Source organism: Cladophialophora carrionii, assembly GCF_000365165.1.
Source record: "Cladophialophora carrionii CBS 160.54 unplaced genomic scaffold supercont1.1, whole genome shotgun sequence".
Lineage (NCBI taxonomy): Eukaryota > Fungi > Ascomycota > Eurotiomycetes > Chaetothyriales > Herpotrichiellaceae > Cladophialophora > Cladophialophora carrionii.
Genome location: NW_008481816.1, coordinates 1580834 through 1595630, shown reverse-complemented (window position 1 = coordinate 1595630; position 14797 = coordinate 1580834). Strand labels below are relative to the sequence as shown.

The 14797-nt window shown below is 54.4% G+C and overlaps 5 protein-coding genes across 5 annotated transcripts; 4 read left to right on the top strand and 1 right to left on the bottom strand.

Moving 5' to 3' along the window:
* Window positions 1-157: 157 nt before the first annotated feature.
* On the bottom strand, window positions 158-3082 carry G647_00569 (uncharacterized protein; the record flags this gene model as incomplete). The annotated part of the gene is made up of 1 exon (XM_008723972.1): window positions 158-3082. The coding sequence occupies one exon, from the start codon at window positions 3080-3082 to the stop codon at window positions 158-160; it is 2925 nt and encodes a 974-aa protein (XP_008722194.1).
* A 639-nt stretch (window positions 3083-3721) lies between these two features.
* G647_00568 (uncharacterized protein) lies at window positions 3722-6619 on the top strand (the record flags this gene model as incomplete). The annotated part of the gene is made up of 1 exon (XM_008723971.1): window positions 3722-6619. The coding sequence occupies one exon, from the start codon at window positions 3722-3724 to the stop codon at window positions 6617-6619; it is 2898 nt and encodes a 965-aa protein (XP_008722193.1).
* A 1161-nt stretch (window positions 6620-7780) lies between these two features.
* G647_00567 (uncharacterized protein) lies at window positions 7781-9052 on the top strand (the record flags this gene model as incomplete). Its single annotated transcript, XM_008723970.1, has 1 exon — window positions 7781-9052. The coding sequence occupies one exon, from the start codon at window positions 7781-7783 to the stop codon at window positions 9050-9052; it is 1272 nt and encodes a 423-aa protein (XP_008722192.1).
* A 1095-nt stretch (window positions 9053-10147) lies between these two features.
* On the top strand, window positions 10148-12179 carry G647_00566 (uncharacterized protein; the record flags this gene model as incomplete). The annotated part of the gene is made up of 2 exons (XM_008723969.1): window positions 10148-10216; window positions 10269-12179. 2 exons carry the CDS (start codon window positions 10148-10150, stop codon window positions 12177-12179), a joined length of 1980 nt encoding a protein of 659 aa, XP_008722191.1.
* Window positions 12180-12570: 391 nt separating this feature from the next.
* Window positions 12571-14413, top strand: G647_00565 (uncharacterized protein; the record flags this gene model as incomplete). The annotated part of the gene is made up of 2 exons (XM_008723968.1): window positions 12571-13049; window positions 13114-14413. The coding sequence occupies 2 exons, from the start codon at window positions 12571-12573 to the stop codon at window positions 14411-14413; spliced, it is 1779 nt and encodes a 592-aa protein (XP_008722190.1).
* Window positions 14414-14797: the final 384 nt, after the last annotated feature.

Genomic DNA, 14797 nt, shown 5'->3' with positions numbered 1-14797 from the left:
CACGATCGAAAACCCTGTCATCACGATGAGAAACGCAGCCTGGGAAGCGAACTCTGCAAATGCAGAAATGGTAGACTACTAGATGCTAGCCCTCTAGACGGAGAGGTCGGACCAAGTGTGCGGACGCTCAAATGAGACGATTCAACGAGCAGTCTGCCTACCAAATCCTCTTCGCCACCATCTCATACCGCTTGACCTTCTCGAAGCTCTCCACCCCGTTTCCCCTCTCTTTGCTCTTCTTGTCCTTCTCCTCTCGTTCCTTGAGATTCTTGTGTCCAGCTGGATCGTCGTCGTAGATCCATCGTCTCTTGTCGTCGTCTACCTCGACGACACCCCAGCCGCCGACTCTACGTCCACCATCGACGTGGTAGATGGGATTGCGCTCGCGAAGTTTCATGCTCCGATAGCGAGATCGCGCGAACGATAATAGGAGCATGCCAAGCACGAGCTTCAACGCCAGGAGGACTAGGAAGAAGAGCAGGAAGAGCAGGACTGTAGTAATGTGCGTGACCGCGCTGGACGTCTTGAGAGAGGTGGGGATAAAGGCGATGATTTCGTCGAGGGTATGTGATATGGCCGTGGATGTTGTCATTGGCGTTGCGCCACGGGCGGAGGACGAGTAATGTTCATGAATACTTGCGAGGCTAGTCGAGCTGGTGGGCGAAGACGGAATCCACGCTGCCATGAACATCTTGTAGGTCTGCACGCTCGCTCGGATCAGGAGGCAGGATAAAGGGATGACTGGTAGGCCCAGTCTCTTGGTGAGGTTTTGATCGCCGAAGGCGTTGGTGTAATAGTCTTTCGCTAGTACGTCGAGGAATCGTTCGTAGATCGCGGGACGGGTATTGTTGAATTTATTGATGTAGGCGTGTTTGAGCCAGTCGACGAGCATTTCGGAGCCCAGGACAGCGAGAAAGGGGCCAAGTACCTGTGACACAGCCGGCGCATACGTTGTTATCGTCTGCACCACGGCGGGCACCAAGGTGAAAGATTTGGGTAGAATGGAGGAGACGGAGCGAGGGGGAAGGGCGGTGGTGATAGGGATGCTGGAATTGGTGATCAGTGGAGCGGAGGGCGAGGATGTCGTAGTTTTCGTGAAAGCCGTCAGTCCTGCGCTTAAGCCACCTGTTTCGACGATGTTGCGAGACGCGATGATGACAAGCATGTGCCAGAGTTGGAAGCGTTCGACCACATCCGCGCAGGTCAACTGGAACAGGTTCTCCTTCTCGAATTTCTTGAACACGGTGGATTTGATTTCGACGAACTGATTGGACATGAGGAGCGTGATGAGTGCGTTGGAGTAAGAGTTTACGGCAACGTTGAGGGTGATGACCTGGTAGAAGAGAGCGGTCGAGTGGATGACAGTGTAGATAAGCGCCAGGACGAACAACCAAAACGGCCGCAAAACCTTGCTATGCCCATCAGGCTTGCGCTCCAGGGCTTCTTTTGAGAAGAGGCATTCGAGCACATCCTGTCCGATAGCAGAAAACAAGCGGTCACAGACTTCGAGGAGGTTGTAGATCACATAAAGTTTGATCGCGGCTTGCCCACGAATCCAGTGGTACATCCGACTCGCATCGAGTCTGAGGAGCACAAGGCTGGTGCAGATGATGAGAAGCCCTTTCAGCATGTCGGCCTTGTCGTCAGGCAGCAGTGCTGAAGGAATAGACTTCATTCGCTGATGTTGTCTCCCAGGTCTGCGGGAATGAGAGGCGACGGGTTGATTCAGTTTGTGCTCAGCAGCATCGGGGGCTGATGGCTTTCGGGCCGTCATAGGCACAACGCTGCTTCGCCTTCTCCGCCACATCCGGCCAGCGCCGCTGTATACGAATCGGGACACGAAATGCACTTCACCCGTGAAGTTGGTACACCATGACTTGCCTAAGATGTAAATGGACTTTAGCAACCGGAGGGGGAGAATGGTGAACGTATACAGCCAAGAATCAACGCATGCCAGAGTGCCGAACCAAAGCACTCTCTCGAGGTAAAATGGTAGCACCAGAAAGTTCAGCAACCTCTCGGTCTTGACGCGAGACGATTCGTACGGGAATTCGCTATTGGCGGACCTGTGGATGTAGAGTTGCGATGGTCGTTGGGATGATAGCTCCAGCTGAAGGTACGTTGGGATTGATAACGGCGGGAGTGGAATAGATGTAGGCATAGGAGACGGTAATGGCCGTCCTGAAGATGAATGTCTTCTTCCCCCTGCTCCCTCACTTTTAGCCGCGGTTTCTGGGATCTTAAGAGTTGGCCGTGAGCCACATCTGTCGCCCTTCTGTGGAGACAGAGGGGTTCTCACAGAGCCAGGAGTCGATAGGGCCCGTTGAGAGAGACCAGGCCGTGCTGAATGACTGAGTACAGAGGGCACGACTTTGTGACCTGTTTCGATCGTCAAATTGCGAGGCCGTCTTGCGTCTGGGTCCGCTGACGACCCTAGGCTCAGAGACTCAATGTTTGGCGTGGAAGTGAAGATGTCTCCGTTTGAGGATGCAGGAAGTCCGCCGGGCCCGGTCGGCATGGCAGTTCGAGGGCTAGGCTCCTCGTTAGAGACTGGTGATTTGTCTTGTAGGCCAAGAGCTCCGGGCGAAAGTGATTTCAGGGAACCCACGGGTCTCTGCAGCTTTTCATCGGACAGTTTGTGCCCCTCGTCCATCGACCGTGTTGTTGCTCCATTCACGATCTGGCTCGTGTGTATCTCAGTCGTCCTCAGCCCATTGCGAGTTGCTATTGGTGTAAGTGATGTGCCCAAAGCACTAAGCTGTTGAGCCTCCGGCATGCCGTCTGACGATGCCATGGCTCCATGGGATTCCACATATTCGGTTATCACATCATTGCGACCCTTCTCAACCCCGTTCAACCTTTCCGCGCCATCAGTAACCCTCGCTCCTTTCGGAATCTCCTTCTCGACCACGATGGATGAGCCGTCGTTTGGATCCTGCACATGCACGCCGTCCGCATCTTTCGGGGTCCTAGCTGTATGACCCGCACTGATATCCTGAGGATCGCGAGTCGCGAGGGGCTCTCGAGGGGATTTGTGGTGGTCGCCGTTCAGGACCGGTACGGTCGTAGTAGGACCCTCCATGTCGAGCAGGGGAGGAAAGGATTTTGGACCGTATAGCAAGGTCTGCCATGCTGCTACTCGTCAACAACCCAGCCTAGCACCAGGACTCCGAGCTATTGGCAGTAACAAAAGTGTTCTGCAATGGTGAAAGAGGGTGAGCGAGGGTGCGTCAAAGAACACGGCAGGGATCACTTTAAGCCCGCAGTAACCCCGAAGCAAAGCGGTGCCGCCGACCCACCAGCCACACATCTACACGTGCTAACCGCCACACCGCCACACCCCTCTAGCCTCCAATGACGTTGCTTATCCTTCCATCATCGGTGCCACCATCGTGTCCAACGCTGGTCACAAGCCTGCCAACTTCAGACTATCTCCTCTACACATAGCCGACTGATCACCTTTACACAGATCCAGCCATCATTTGCCTGTCCTCGCTACAGATCTTTCTGCAGTCGCTCGTCCCTTGGACATATCAGCATTTTTCCTGCAGGCTAATCGGACTTCTGCCGTGGTCAGACGATTTGCACCTGTCTTTGATAAACTAAGTAGCCAAGATGCATCTGCCACAAGCAACCGCTGACTGAAACTTGCCCAACACTCGACTCAGTATGCTTGTTCAAGCCAGTCTCTACTCGCAACTGCAGCTCTCAATCCTGTATCATGGACCCAGACCAGTTCCCAGGCTGGAGCCCAACCAGAGACGACTTGGATGGACTCCTGTCAAACTACGAACCATCCACTTCCAATGTAGAGACCGGTAGAGCTGCCTGGAGCGAGCAAGGCACACCGAATTCCACCCCTCACCCACCGCGGTATTCTGAGCCTACGATATCAGGCATCGTCAGATCCCCACTACAGCAGCCAACAAGCACGCTCTCCAGCTCCAGGCCGCTGCCTCAACGAAGAGCGGCATCGTCGAACCAGATTCACAGTCCCTCCTATGGGGACCCGCTCCCATCAGCCTCGTTCGAGCCTCCCTTGCGCTCAATCTTCGTGTCCGGCCCACCAACCGCCTCGATCTCTGCAAATACTGCCCTGGCCTCCCTTAGTGCCGCGGTGTCCTCGAGTAACTCAGGTCCCCTAGCTGCTCTCACAAATGCGGGCGGGAGTCGCCGAATCAATTCAAAGGCAGCGGATACGATCCTTGCCGGCTCGCCCGCCACATCAAGCACTAGACATCCTCTACTCGGCTCCGAGAAAGACGTTGATGATCCTACCATGAGCTCAACGGGAAACACATTTGATACCGAAGCAGCCAATACGTCAACTGCTCTCGCACGTCTGTTTGTCCCTGGCGATGGAGTAAGTCCCAGTCCGCTGTCCAGAGGAGCTTCCCAACTTCGTACATTATCGAGTTTCGGCCGTAGCATAGGTGACACTTCAACCCTCACGGGTCACCTCTTTCACCACGGTTTTGGAGAAGGTCGCCATTCAGATATCACCGTCTTCGCATTTGGCCAAAGCTACAGGCTCCACAAACTCCTTCTCGACCGTGTGCCTTATTTCTCCACAGCCTTTTCCGGGTCCTGGGCGGAGAGTACGGCGAGAGAGATGAAGATCCCTTGTGAAGATCTTGATCCGAACATTACCAAGAACGCATTTGAGCTGGCGCTGAAAAGAATATACGGCACGCAGTTTCCAGCGCAGGAGGAGGATGAGGCTATCGGCTTGTTCGCCACTGCTTGTTGGCTGGATATGCCCGAACTGGTGGACTCGTGCGTTGATTCAATTTTGCGCCAAATGGAGCCCGCTAGCCTCCACAGCCTCATAAAATTGGTGACCAACAACTATTACGGTAAAGCTGGCGACCGGATCCTCGCTTCTGCAAAAGCCATGCTATGCAAAGAAGGGTGGGAGATGCCATACGAGTACTGGGACGAGATACCTGCTGAGATCATTCGGGAGATCGTGGGCGGCGACCCGTTCTTCTGCCCAGGTGAATGGGAACGGTGGTATCTGACCTTGAAGCTTTTGAACCGCCGGCTGAGAGCGAAAGCAATTGAGGTTGGTCTTGTCTCCGCCAGTGGCCACTATCTTCATACAAAGCCCAACAGTCTCCGATTCTTCGCCGTGAGGTTTGATGCACCTTACAGCATCACCGGAAATCATCGGTATGTGTCTGAGAAAGACGAGGCTTGGGTTGCCTTATACACATCCCCAGAAATCGCACCCTTGCTGGTGTTGCTCGACGAAGGCATTCACTATGTCCATCTCCGCTTTGAACAGCTGCAGCAGATAAGAATGCAAAAAGACATCCTTGGAGTCCCAGTGCTGCCGGAGAAGGTGATATCTGACGCCTTGTGGATGTCCATGGAACTTCGCCAGAAAGTCCTGAACGCTCGCGAGACAGATGAGATGCTTGGGCTGAGTGAAGTAGCTGAAGACTTCGAAGAGGCTGAGGATCAGTCCGAGCACGCCCAGGCCCACAACAAGGGCAAATCACGCGACGACGACCCGGCAGGTGTAAGCCAGATATCTGCAGATATGGAGTCTGGTTCGTGGGATGGAAATGGGAAACCTCGGAAATTCTGGATTCCCAGTCACGACGTTTCGTGTATCATGGGGGGCACCCGTGAAGCTTATGTGGCCGAAAATTCGACCAGTATCGCAGAATGGAGTACTCATGCCGCCAGGTTGTCGGCCAGCCTTGAGCCCACTGACGTAGCCTGGGCTCTTGATTTCACGAGCGGCAATGCAATTGAGAGTGCCCGGCCACCGTCAAGAGGGTTTTCGCCAACCTCAGCGCCACGTTTCAGTTACTATCCTCCTTTTCGATTCTCCGCAGAGTTCCCAAACCCGCGTACCCTCAAAGAGAAGAAACGAGTCTACTCGCACACAGTATGGTATGCTGGTAGCCTGTGGAATCTCTATATCCAGCGTGTCAATAACTCCAAAGTCCAACAACTGGGCATTTACCTGCACAGGGCCAAGGAGAAGGAGCCGGTTGATGATCCGCTCAACCAGTGGATGGCAGCAAATGTGGACGAGCGCATCGGGCAGCTGGAGCGGGAGATGCTTCTTCGCAAGAGTGAACGAGGAGGTCGAAGTTGGCAGATTGTTGACGCTCTGCGGCGGTCGACGGTCGAGCAAGAAGACACATCGGCCGAATCTACTCAGGAATATGATAGTGCGAATCCACAGCCGAGTGAAGGTGGCGCTCAGGCTCCACGACCACAATCAGCGAAGTCGACGCAGAAGACGCCTTGGGTTGCTGGGCGCCTGTCCACTTCCACTGCCGGCCCAGAAGGACAGCTGCTTGACTCGGACGAAGAGGATGCAGAGTTGTTGCGGACCAACAGGAAGTACAACGTTTCCGCAATGCCACCTTATATGGATTCCCGTCCAACAATCCGGACATATTTCAAGATCTATTCACCTAGCAAGGCCGGTCGGCTTCTGAGCATCTACGAGAGTGCGCCCGATAAATTCGACGTCAGTAAGAGTTGGGGCTGGAAGAGTAGCCAAATGCAGCTTGACGATGGGATTGGCGGTTCTGACAACATCAAGTCTAGCAAGGACGGAAAGTTGAGGTATATGGTCGTCATTGGGAATATCTGAGCAGTTGAGCGATATCTCTCTTTGGCTCAAAGCCGCGTACGATCTGTGTCTCGGGACTTTATCGTGGCCATGACACAACCTTGGGCTCGTGCCTCCACGAGGTCGCTGTCTTCAACGATTTAGATCCCGTCGAGGAAAGTCGGGGAGAACATGCAATTGGCCGATTGACGCGATCTGCCCTGACGCTCAATCTATTACCAAGTTTCTCATTCAATATACTTTTAGGGCAAGGATTTGTTGGGCAGTGGAGACAGGTGGGAGAATAACTTCACCAGAGCTTATGTAACATGAGATTTACCTCAATGACTGGTGAATCGTACAAGCGTTAATCAACGAAGATCGAGTTGCTTTGTATCTGTCATGGGCCCGAAAAAGGACGATGCTCGAACAAAGGTAGGTGTGCGGACGACTCGGGTTGGGAAGCAGTGGCGATTAGACGGCATTGTGCGAAGTAGAAGGGAGACCACCAGGTGTGTAGACAGTCTGTACCTCGTTACGTGAGGCACAAGGGGCAGTTGGTAGATCACTTGGCAGCTCTGGAATTGACAAAGCAAGAGTGAAAAGATCCGGCGGAAGGAGGAGTACGACGACGCGCACGGTCGTACAGTCACAGTGCGGTGTGTTGTTCACTGTTCGATGGCCCGAGAAGTTCGAAGCGGGCTACGTCACAAGCAGCTCGTTCTGGACGAGCTATTCCGTACCTGAAGTACATACCTAGTAGGTATGTAGGCGGCATGGCTGTGATATCCGCCGTCGCGGTGTCCATGTGGATGCGCTGCGGACTCGAGAGAAAACTGGAGGGACTGTGACGCCAAACCACAATGGCACGTACGACAGTGCTTGTTCATGTCCGATCAATGTATGTTGATTGATGATTGGCAGCTTTTCTGTCCTGATTTCAAAGCCTGCCTCCCACCTGCATGGCATGGCTTTGTGGGACTTGGACGATCTGGAGAACGAGCAAGATAGATCACGAATAAATATGTTCGACTTCTTTGACCAGGCCTGACATCTTTTCTCAAGGGCGACCACTCAGTTAGATTTGTCACTGAACACGTCCTGAAGCACAACACTCTGTCCAATCCAAAGCTATCACTTGCACCACAACATCGGTTCGAGGTCGGGACTCGATCCATCCTCATATCACAGACTACCGCTACGATGGCTTCCCTCCCTTCCCACGACGCAAAGCCTCTTGTGGTGAACAGAGGCGCGCCGGGCATCAGCTACTACACCCCCGCCCAGATACCTCCGTCTGGCACAGCTAAGGACCCCCAGTCTGATGGCAGCCCCATTCCCAAGCTCTTCCAGCCCCTCAAAATCCGCGGTACTACATTCCAAAACCGCATTTTCGTGTCGCCTATGTGCCAGTACTCTGCTCAGAATGGGTACCTGACCGACTGGCACCTGACCCATCTGGGGGGCATCATCCAACGAGGACCCGGACTCACCATCGTGGAAGCAACTTCCGTAACACCCGAGGGTCGCATTACCCCAGAAGACAGCGGACTCTGGGAAGACGGACAGATTGCCCCTCTCAAGCGAATCGTCGAGTTCGCTCACAGCCAGAACCAGAAGATCGGTATCCAGCTCGGTCACGCCGGGCGCAAAGCGAGCACTGTTGCTCCCTGGTTGAGCCGAGGGGACACTGCACAGAAGGAGGCTGGTGGCTGGCCTGACGAAGTCCTTGCACCCTCGGCCATTGCGTTCCAGGACACGTACCCCAGCCCCAAGGCCGTCACGATCGAGGACATCCAAAGAATCAAGAGCGCATTTGCCGATGCTGCCAAGAGAGCCGTAGAAGCTGGTTTTGACGTGATTGAGCTGCACGGAGCACACGGCTATCTCATCCACGAGTTCCTCAGCCCCGTTAGCAATACACGAGACGACCAATATGGCGGATCTTTTGAGAACCGAACACGCTTTGCCAGAGAAGCTGTCGAGGCCACCCGCGCCGTAATCCCGAAGGAGATGCCCTTGTTCTTCCGGATCAGCGCAGATGACTGGCTCAGTGGACAAAAGGAGTATCCCGAAAGCTGGACACTGGATCAGACGGTCAAGTTCGCACCCATCTTGCGCGACTTAGGCGTGGATCTCCTTGATGTAAGCTCAGGCGGTGCCCATCCTGCTCAAAAGATCACCGGGGGTCCAGGCTATCAAGCCCCATTTGCCAACGCCGTTAAGAAAGAAGTTGGGGAATCCCTACTAGTTGGCACGGTCGGCTCTATCACCAGCGGTGCCCTCGCACAGGAGTTGCTCGAGCAAGGTCTCGACGTCGCTCTGGTTGGGCGCTTCTTTCAGAAGAACCCAGGTCTGGTGTGGCAATTTGCGGAGGAGCTCGGCGTCGAGATCACAGCTGCGCATCAGATCTCTTGGGGCTTCCAGGGCCGCATCGGCGGTAAGGACAAGCACGCGCTCAAGTCTGCTCGCTAGACGAGTGGTGACGGGTGGAATTTCCCGGGGAGCAAGAGAAGAACTGATCAAAGCGAGGGCGCGGGACAGTGTTTGTAGACGGGACAGGGCGCGTAGAAGAGAAACATAGATAGAGAGACCGAGAGCATTATTCACATAGAGCAGTTATTCCATACAACCCTTGATTCATACTCACAAACCTACGGTCGCGACCTCTACAGAGTATCTTGCAGGCCACTCGCCGCGTGAAGCTCTGCTCTCCGTGGCCAAACAATCACCGAGGGTTCCCTGCATCCCGGTGTTGCGCAGGATTATGAGGGCGAATCAGAATCAGGCACTTGGCCGCAGCCTGTTTCGGGTGCAGCGCTCGGCGTCTTGAGCGTCAGAGCTAAGCCGGTTAAGCTCGGACTGTCTTGGCGCGGTTTGAGCTTCAAGTCTCGGTGGCATTGAGGCATCTGTCGCACCCTCCCCGTCGTCCGATTCAGCAGCCTCCCTATTCAGCCACTTCGTCCACTCATTCACATTGTGTATCAAGTCTCTCATTACTGGTCCCTTCAGAATACGTCTCGCTTTCCAAGCTCCCTCGTTCGGCGTCATTGTTCTGCGGGTCACCCTAGACCCGCGTTCGTTCTTTATTTTCCCTGCCACCCCTTGTCTTGTCCCGGTTCTGCGCACGCTTTGTCCACTTTGGGCTCATCGAACCCTCACCAAGGGCTTCCTCGACTCGGACGACGCGCCTCCTCCTCCTCGATCGTCAACCACCAGACGGTGCAAAGAGGTGTTTGCTGGCCAACAAGGAGCCGGCAGTGGCACTGGCAGAGGCAGAAGCAGTCGTCACTGCCACCTCACCGGGAGCACGCGACAACGAATAATGAAATAGCCTCAGTTCAAGCTAGGGGCGTGTTTCTAGACTCACGAGACGGTTGAGCTGGACTCTTCAACAAATTACCTGATTAGCGGCAGCGCCGCCGTGCCCTCGGACACTGGGCTACTACATCCACACGGAAATACAAGCAGTTACCCCTACCTCTGGGGCTTCACGAATCTCCTCCATAAACGGCTGCCAGGCTGCAGCTGATTCTACGATCCTTACACACTTCGGATTTTCTCTTCGCCATGGGGTGTTGTGGCGGAGAAAGAGAGAAGTTTGGCAACTTGAGGGCCGAACAGAAATGGGACTACATTGTATGTGCTCTTCCCGCGGGGAGTGGTGAAGTTAGACTGACACGTATTGCAGAATCTTGACGATTTCAAATCCTCGTCGTGCTGGACACCCTTCGCCTATGGCTACCTCATGGTTATGCTTATCGTCTCGTTATCTGTCTACGCCGTCGACACCTTTACGGCAATCAACCTTCTCGCCTTCGACAAATGGGCCGGCCAGATCAAGCCCGAGATCCCGTTGAACGTCTCACGATGGATCTTTGCTGGCTGTATCATTCTGTCGTTCATTCTACTCGTCTATCGATGGGTGAGGGCGATTCGGGTCATGCGCCAAGGAGGGGTGGCTAAAAGCTATCTGGACCCTTTGGCTGTCCGCGTACAATCCATCCGGTGGGGAAAGGCAAGAGGGTGGAAACGATTTCTAGTTTTCGCCGAGTTGACCAAGAGTCGGAAGGGCGCTGACTACGTTGCCCTGTTCACTTATTTCTCTTTCGAGGCTTGGCTTAGGATCGTCTTCGCCGAAGGACCGCGACAGGTCGTGAACGCTATCACCTTGTACTCAGTTCTGAGACTGAAACTGGTCCCAGAGGGCGAACATGCACCTTCGGATGGCCACTCACCAGTGGTACAATTTTTTGTCAACGTGGGAATCTTGGCCGATTCCAACCATCTGCAGGCCGTTATCCTCTTCGGCATGTTATGGACCCTTGTGATCTGGGTCATCTCGGTCATCAGTCTGATCATCTCGGTCGTCCTATATCTCGTCTTTCTCTGGCATCACATTCCGACTGAGGATGGAGGTCTGACAGGGTACTGCCGTAACAAGATCAACAAGAGGATGGAGAGAGTCGTGAGGATTAAGGTTGACAAAGCACTGAAGAAAGAAAATGCCCTTCGTGCGCGGGAAGAGGCCCGAGCTGGCCGTGAAGGAACATTGTCGGACATGAAGAAGCAACCCACCCTTCCCGACCTTGGCGAAGTTGGCTCCCTTCCAACTTTGTCGAGGACGACGACGATGACCACACTTCCGGAGTACACATCGCGTCCAGCCACAAGCAGGAACAGTGACGATCCCGTTCCCACTCTGCCGACTTTGCCTAGCATTGCACCACGCCCGCCTATGCCGTCACGGACTGTGACACATGGATCTGCAGCATCCTGGTCAAGCTACAAATCAGATGCGCCCTTAATGGGCAACGCAGAAGAGATGGGTTTAACACCAGATCGAGTCCAAACGCCCGGGTCCGAATTCAACGGCGGTTGGTATGGAAGACCGGCAAATCGGAGTGTCACGAACCTGTCACAACCACCTCTCCGCTCTTTCAGTCCCGCCCTTCCTCGGCCAGGGACGGCGCAGGGAGACAGGAACGGCCCTGGATCGTATCAGATGGACCCTCTTCCACGTCCGGGTACGAGTAACTCCAATAGTGGACGCTTCAGACAGCCGTCCGACAAGAACAGCGCTCTCCCATACCCAGTGGATCGAAGTTTGACCCCCTCCGATGAGCAGCCATCACGGGCAGGACCAATTCTTGATAGTCCGATCGACGGAGCTGGCCGTCGCACCCCAGCTGTCGCAGTCGGCCCGACGTTCCCACGCATTTCTGAAGAACAAGGCCGAATGTCACCGCTACCCGGACCGCAATTTCGCTCACAAACTCCCACCCAAAGACCTCCGGAAAGATCATTCACACCCGCAGGTGTGCCTCCTGCGAGGTCAATAACCCCGAGTGGCGGTCCCACTTTACCACGATTACAAACTTCACAGTCTTCTGGCTACATTCCATACGCTGCAGGACGATCGATGACACCGGCATCGTCCTCAATCCCCCCAAGTGCTACTATTCGTAGCGTCACCGAGCCCGTGAGATCATATACACCTTTTGGACAACAACCACAAGGTCTTCCAAATGGCCCACGAGGAGGCCCAGTACCATACAGACGGGAGAGTCGGGACACGGACGACATCCTGGATCATTACTGAGCTAGTCGATCTGGGTTAAATAAATTTTAAAGCGACTTCTGCGCTCTTGGTGACGAAACAGTAATGACGGTTGATATTGGCTAGATTCTGTAGCAAGAATGTCACATTACCTTGCTTCAACCCCTGGTATTTCGCAGCCGTACTCGTAGAATTCAGTGTTACACAGTCCAGTGAATCGGGGTGGTCTGACCGTGGGTCCCGTCAGTGCTACCTTGTACTCAGTAACATGTCGAATCCGTCAAGTCGCGACACCTGAGCTCTGTGATTGGCCAATTTCTAGTGTACCCTCATCCATATGATACTTAGTTGTGTACAGTACCTGACCCTGAGCCACGGCTGCGCTGCGTCTGCGTCTGCATCTGCTGCCAGTTTGCAATTCCCATGAAGCACGATGCTGCCAGCAAGTGGCTTCTCCAGAGCTCTGCGAGACGCCGCGCCTGGCTTGTCAAGACGCTTCTTCGAATGCAGCAGCCGACGGCACGCCTCGCAAAATAGCATCGCGAAGGGACAATCAATACTCAATGAACAAGCTCGAAGACCCAGCACATCACCGACGAAGCCCACGAGATACCTCTCTACTACGAAGCTATGCTCTCCGTCCAGTCACTACACGCGACCCCCTTTTCCAGCCCAATACTTCCGGGCATTTACCCAATCTACAAGAGCCAGGAGAACAACCACTTCGGAGGCGAGTGATCGTGCGAATGCAGAGAATCAGGGTAGTGGAAAGCACGGGGACGAGACGAAGAGCAAAGAATCCTTTTTCCCAGACGCATCATCGAACACGGTGGCCTACTGGCTGCTAGGGAGTGCGGCCAGTGTCTTTGGGATCGTGGTATTTGGAGGTCTTACAAGACTTACAGAGTCTGGGTTCGTATCTCCCGTGGTCTCGGTCTTTTCGAAACACACAGAGCTTGCTGACCCAAGCCACCAGCCTGAGCATCACCGAGTGGAAACCAGTCACCGGCTCTCTACCCCCCATGTCTGAGGCAGACTGGGAGTCCGAATTCGCCAAATACCGCTCCAGTCCGGAGTTCAAGATGCTCAACTCACGCATGACGCTCGACGAGTTCAAGTCTATCTACTGGATGGAATGGATCCATCGCATCTGGGGCCGCTTTGTTGGCCTCTCCTTTGTGCTACCCGCGGCTTTCTTTATTGCGAGGAGGCAGGTCTCCAGATCTATGGCCGTCAGACTGCTCGGTATAGCTGGATTGATCGGGTTCCAGGGCTTTATCGGCTGGTGGATGGTCAAGTCCGGCCTGAAGGACGACCTTTTCGCTCCAGGTTCGCACCCACGTGTGTCGCAGTACAGATTGACCGCGCATTTGGGTGCGGCCTTTATTTGTTATCTCGCCATGTTCTGGAACGGTCTCGACATCTTGCGGACGAACAAGATCCTGCGTGCGACTCCTGACACAGCGAACGCGACCCTGAATGCTCTGAAGAATCCCGCGCTGAGGCCTTTCAAGCGCTACGTTGCCGTCCTTGCCGGTCTAGTCTTCATCACCGCAATGTCTGGGGGGCTGGTGGCTGGTCTAGATGCAGGCTTGATCTACAACGAGTTCCCATATATGGGCTTAGGACTTACGCCGCCAAAGACCGAGCTCTGGGACAAATTCTACAGCCGTGCAGCTGATAACAGCGATCTTTGGTGGCGCAACATGCTCGAGAACCCCAGCCTCGTTCAGCTCGACCATCGGATTCTCGCAACCACCACATTCACAGCAGTCATGGCTCTGTGGGCTTTCGCACGCTCCGGCGCTATGCAGAAAGTTCTTCCTCGGGCGGCGCAACGAGGTGTCCACGGAGTTGTCGGCTTCGTCTTCTTGCAGGTCACCTTGGGCATTACTACACTGCTGTATTTGGTGCCTACGGGGCTGGCAAGCGCGCATCAGGCGGGCAGTCTCGCGCTACTGACCTGGACAATCGTGCTGGGCAGTCGGGTCTGGTTTCCAACACAAGCTGCGCGCATCTTGGCTCAACGAACTGCGACGCAGGCAAACTTGGGCAGCAGGTCTACACAAAATGCCACAGAGATGCTTAAAGCGAAGTCGAATGGATTGCTTCCTGCGAGACCCGCCGCGCTGGCAACTGCGGGAATCATGCCTCTTGTAACGGGAATAGGTCTGATTTTATCGACCGAAGCCGAAGGTACACTTCGAGACCAGCTGTCCAAACGAGGCCTGCAGAAATTGTCGCGCTCGAGAGATGAGCGGGTGCGATCGACGTGAGCTTGGAAGGCCTGGCGTGAGAGTCGTATACTGTTCACTTATGCAAACCCAACACTTCACTCTTCATTGCGCTGACTTTGATCTCTGGTTAAGATTGTATGATTTCTTGTCTTCACTTTGATCCTGGCCACTTGTGCTACCTGTTCCGGCTGGTGTTGTTGTCATATCAATAAGAATTTGGTCGGTAGCCGTCGAGGCAAGTCCCTGGCATTCGATCTTCCATCGGGCCCTCTTGTTTCTCGTGCCTCGTCATTACTCCTCACCGGCCCAAACGATGCGCATCGACCTCGGACGGAACCACACAACCGTAGTGACTCGGAAACTCCCTCACGTGCGGGAGGCAGTTGGTAGCATATCATTCAGCTTCCGGAACCGCTAACGAGT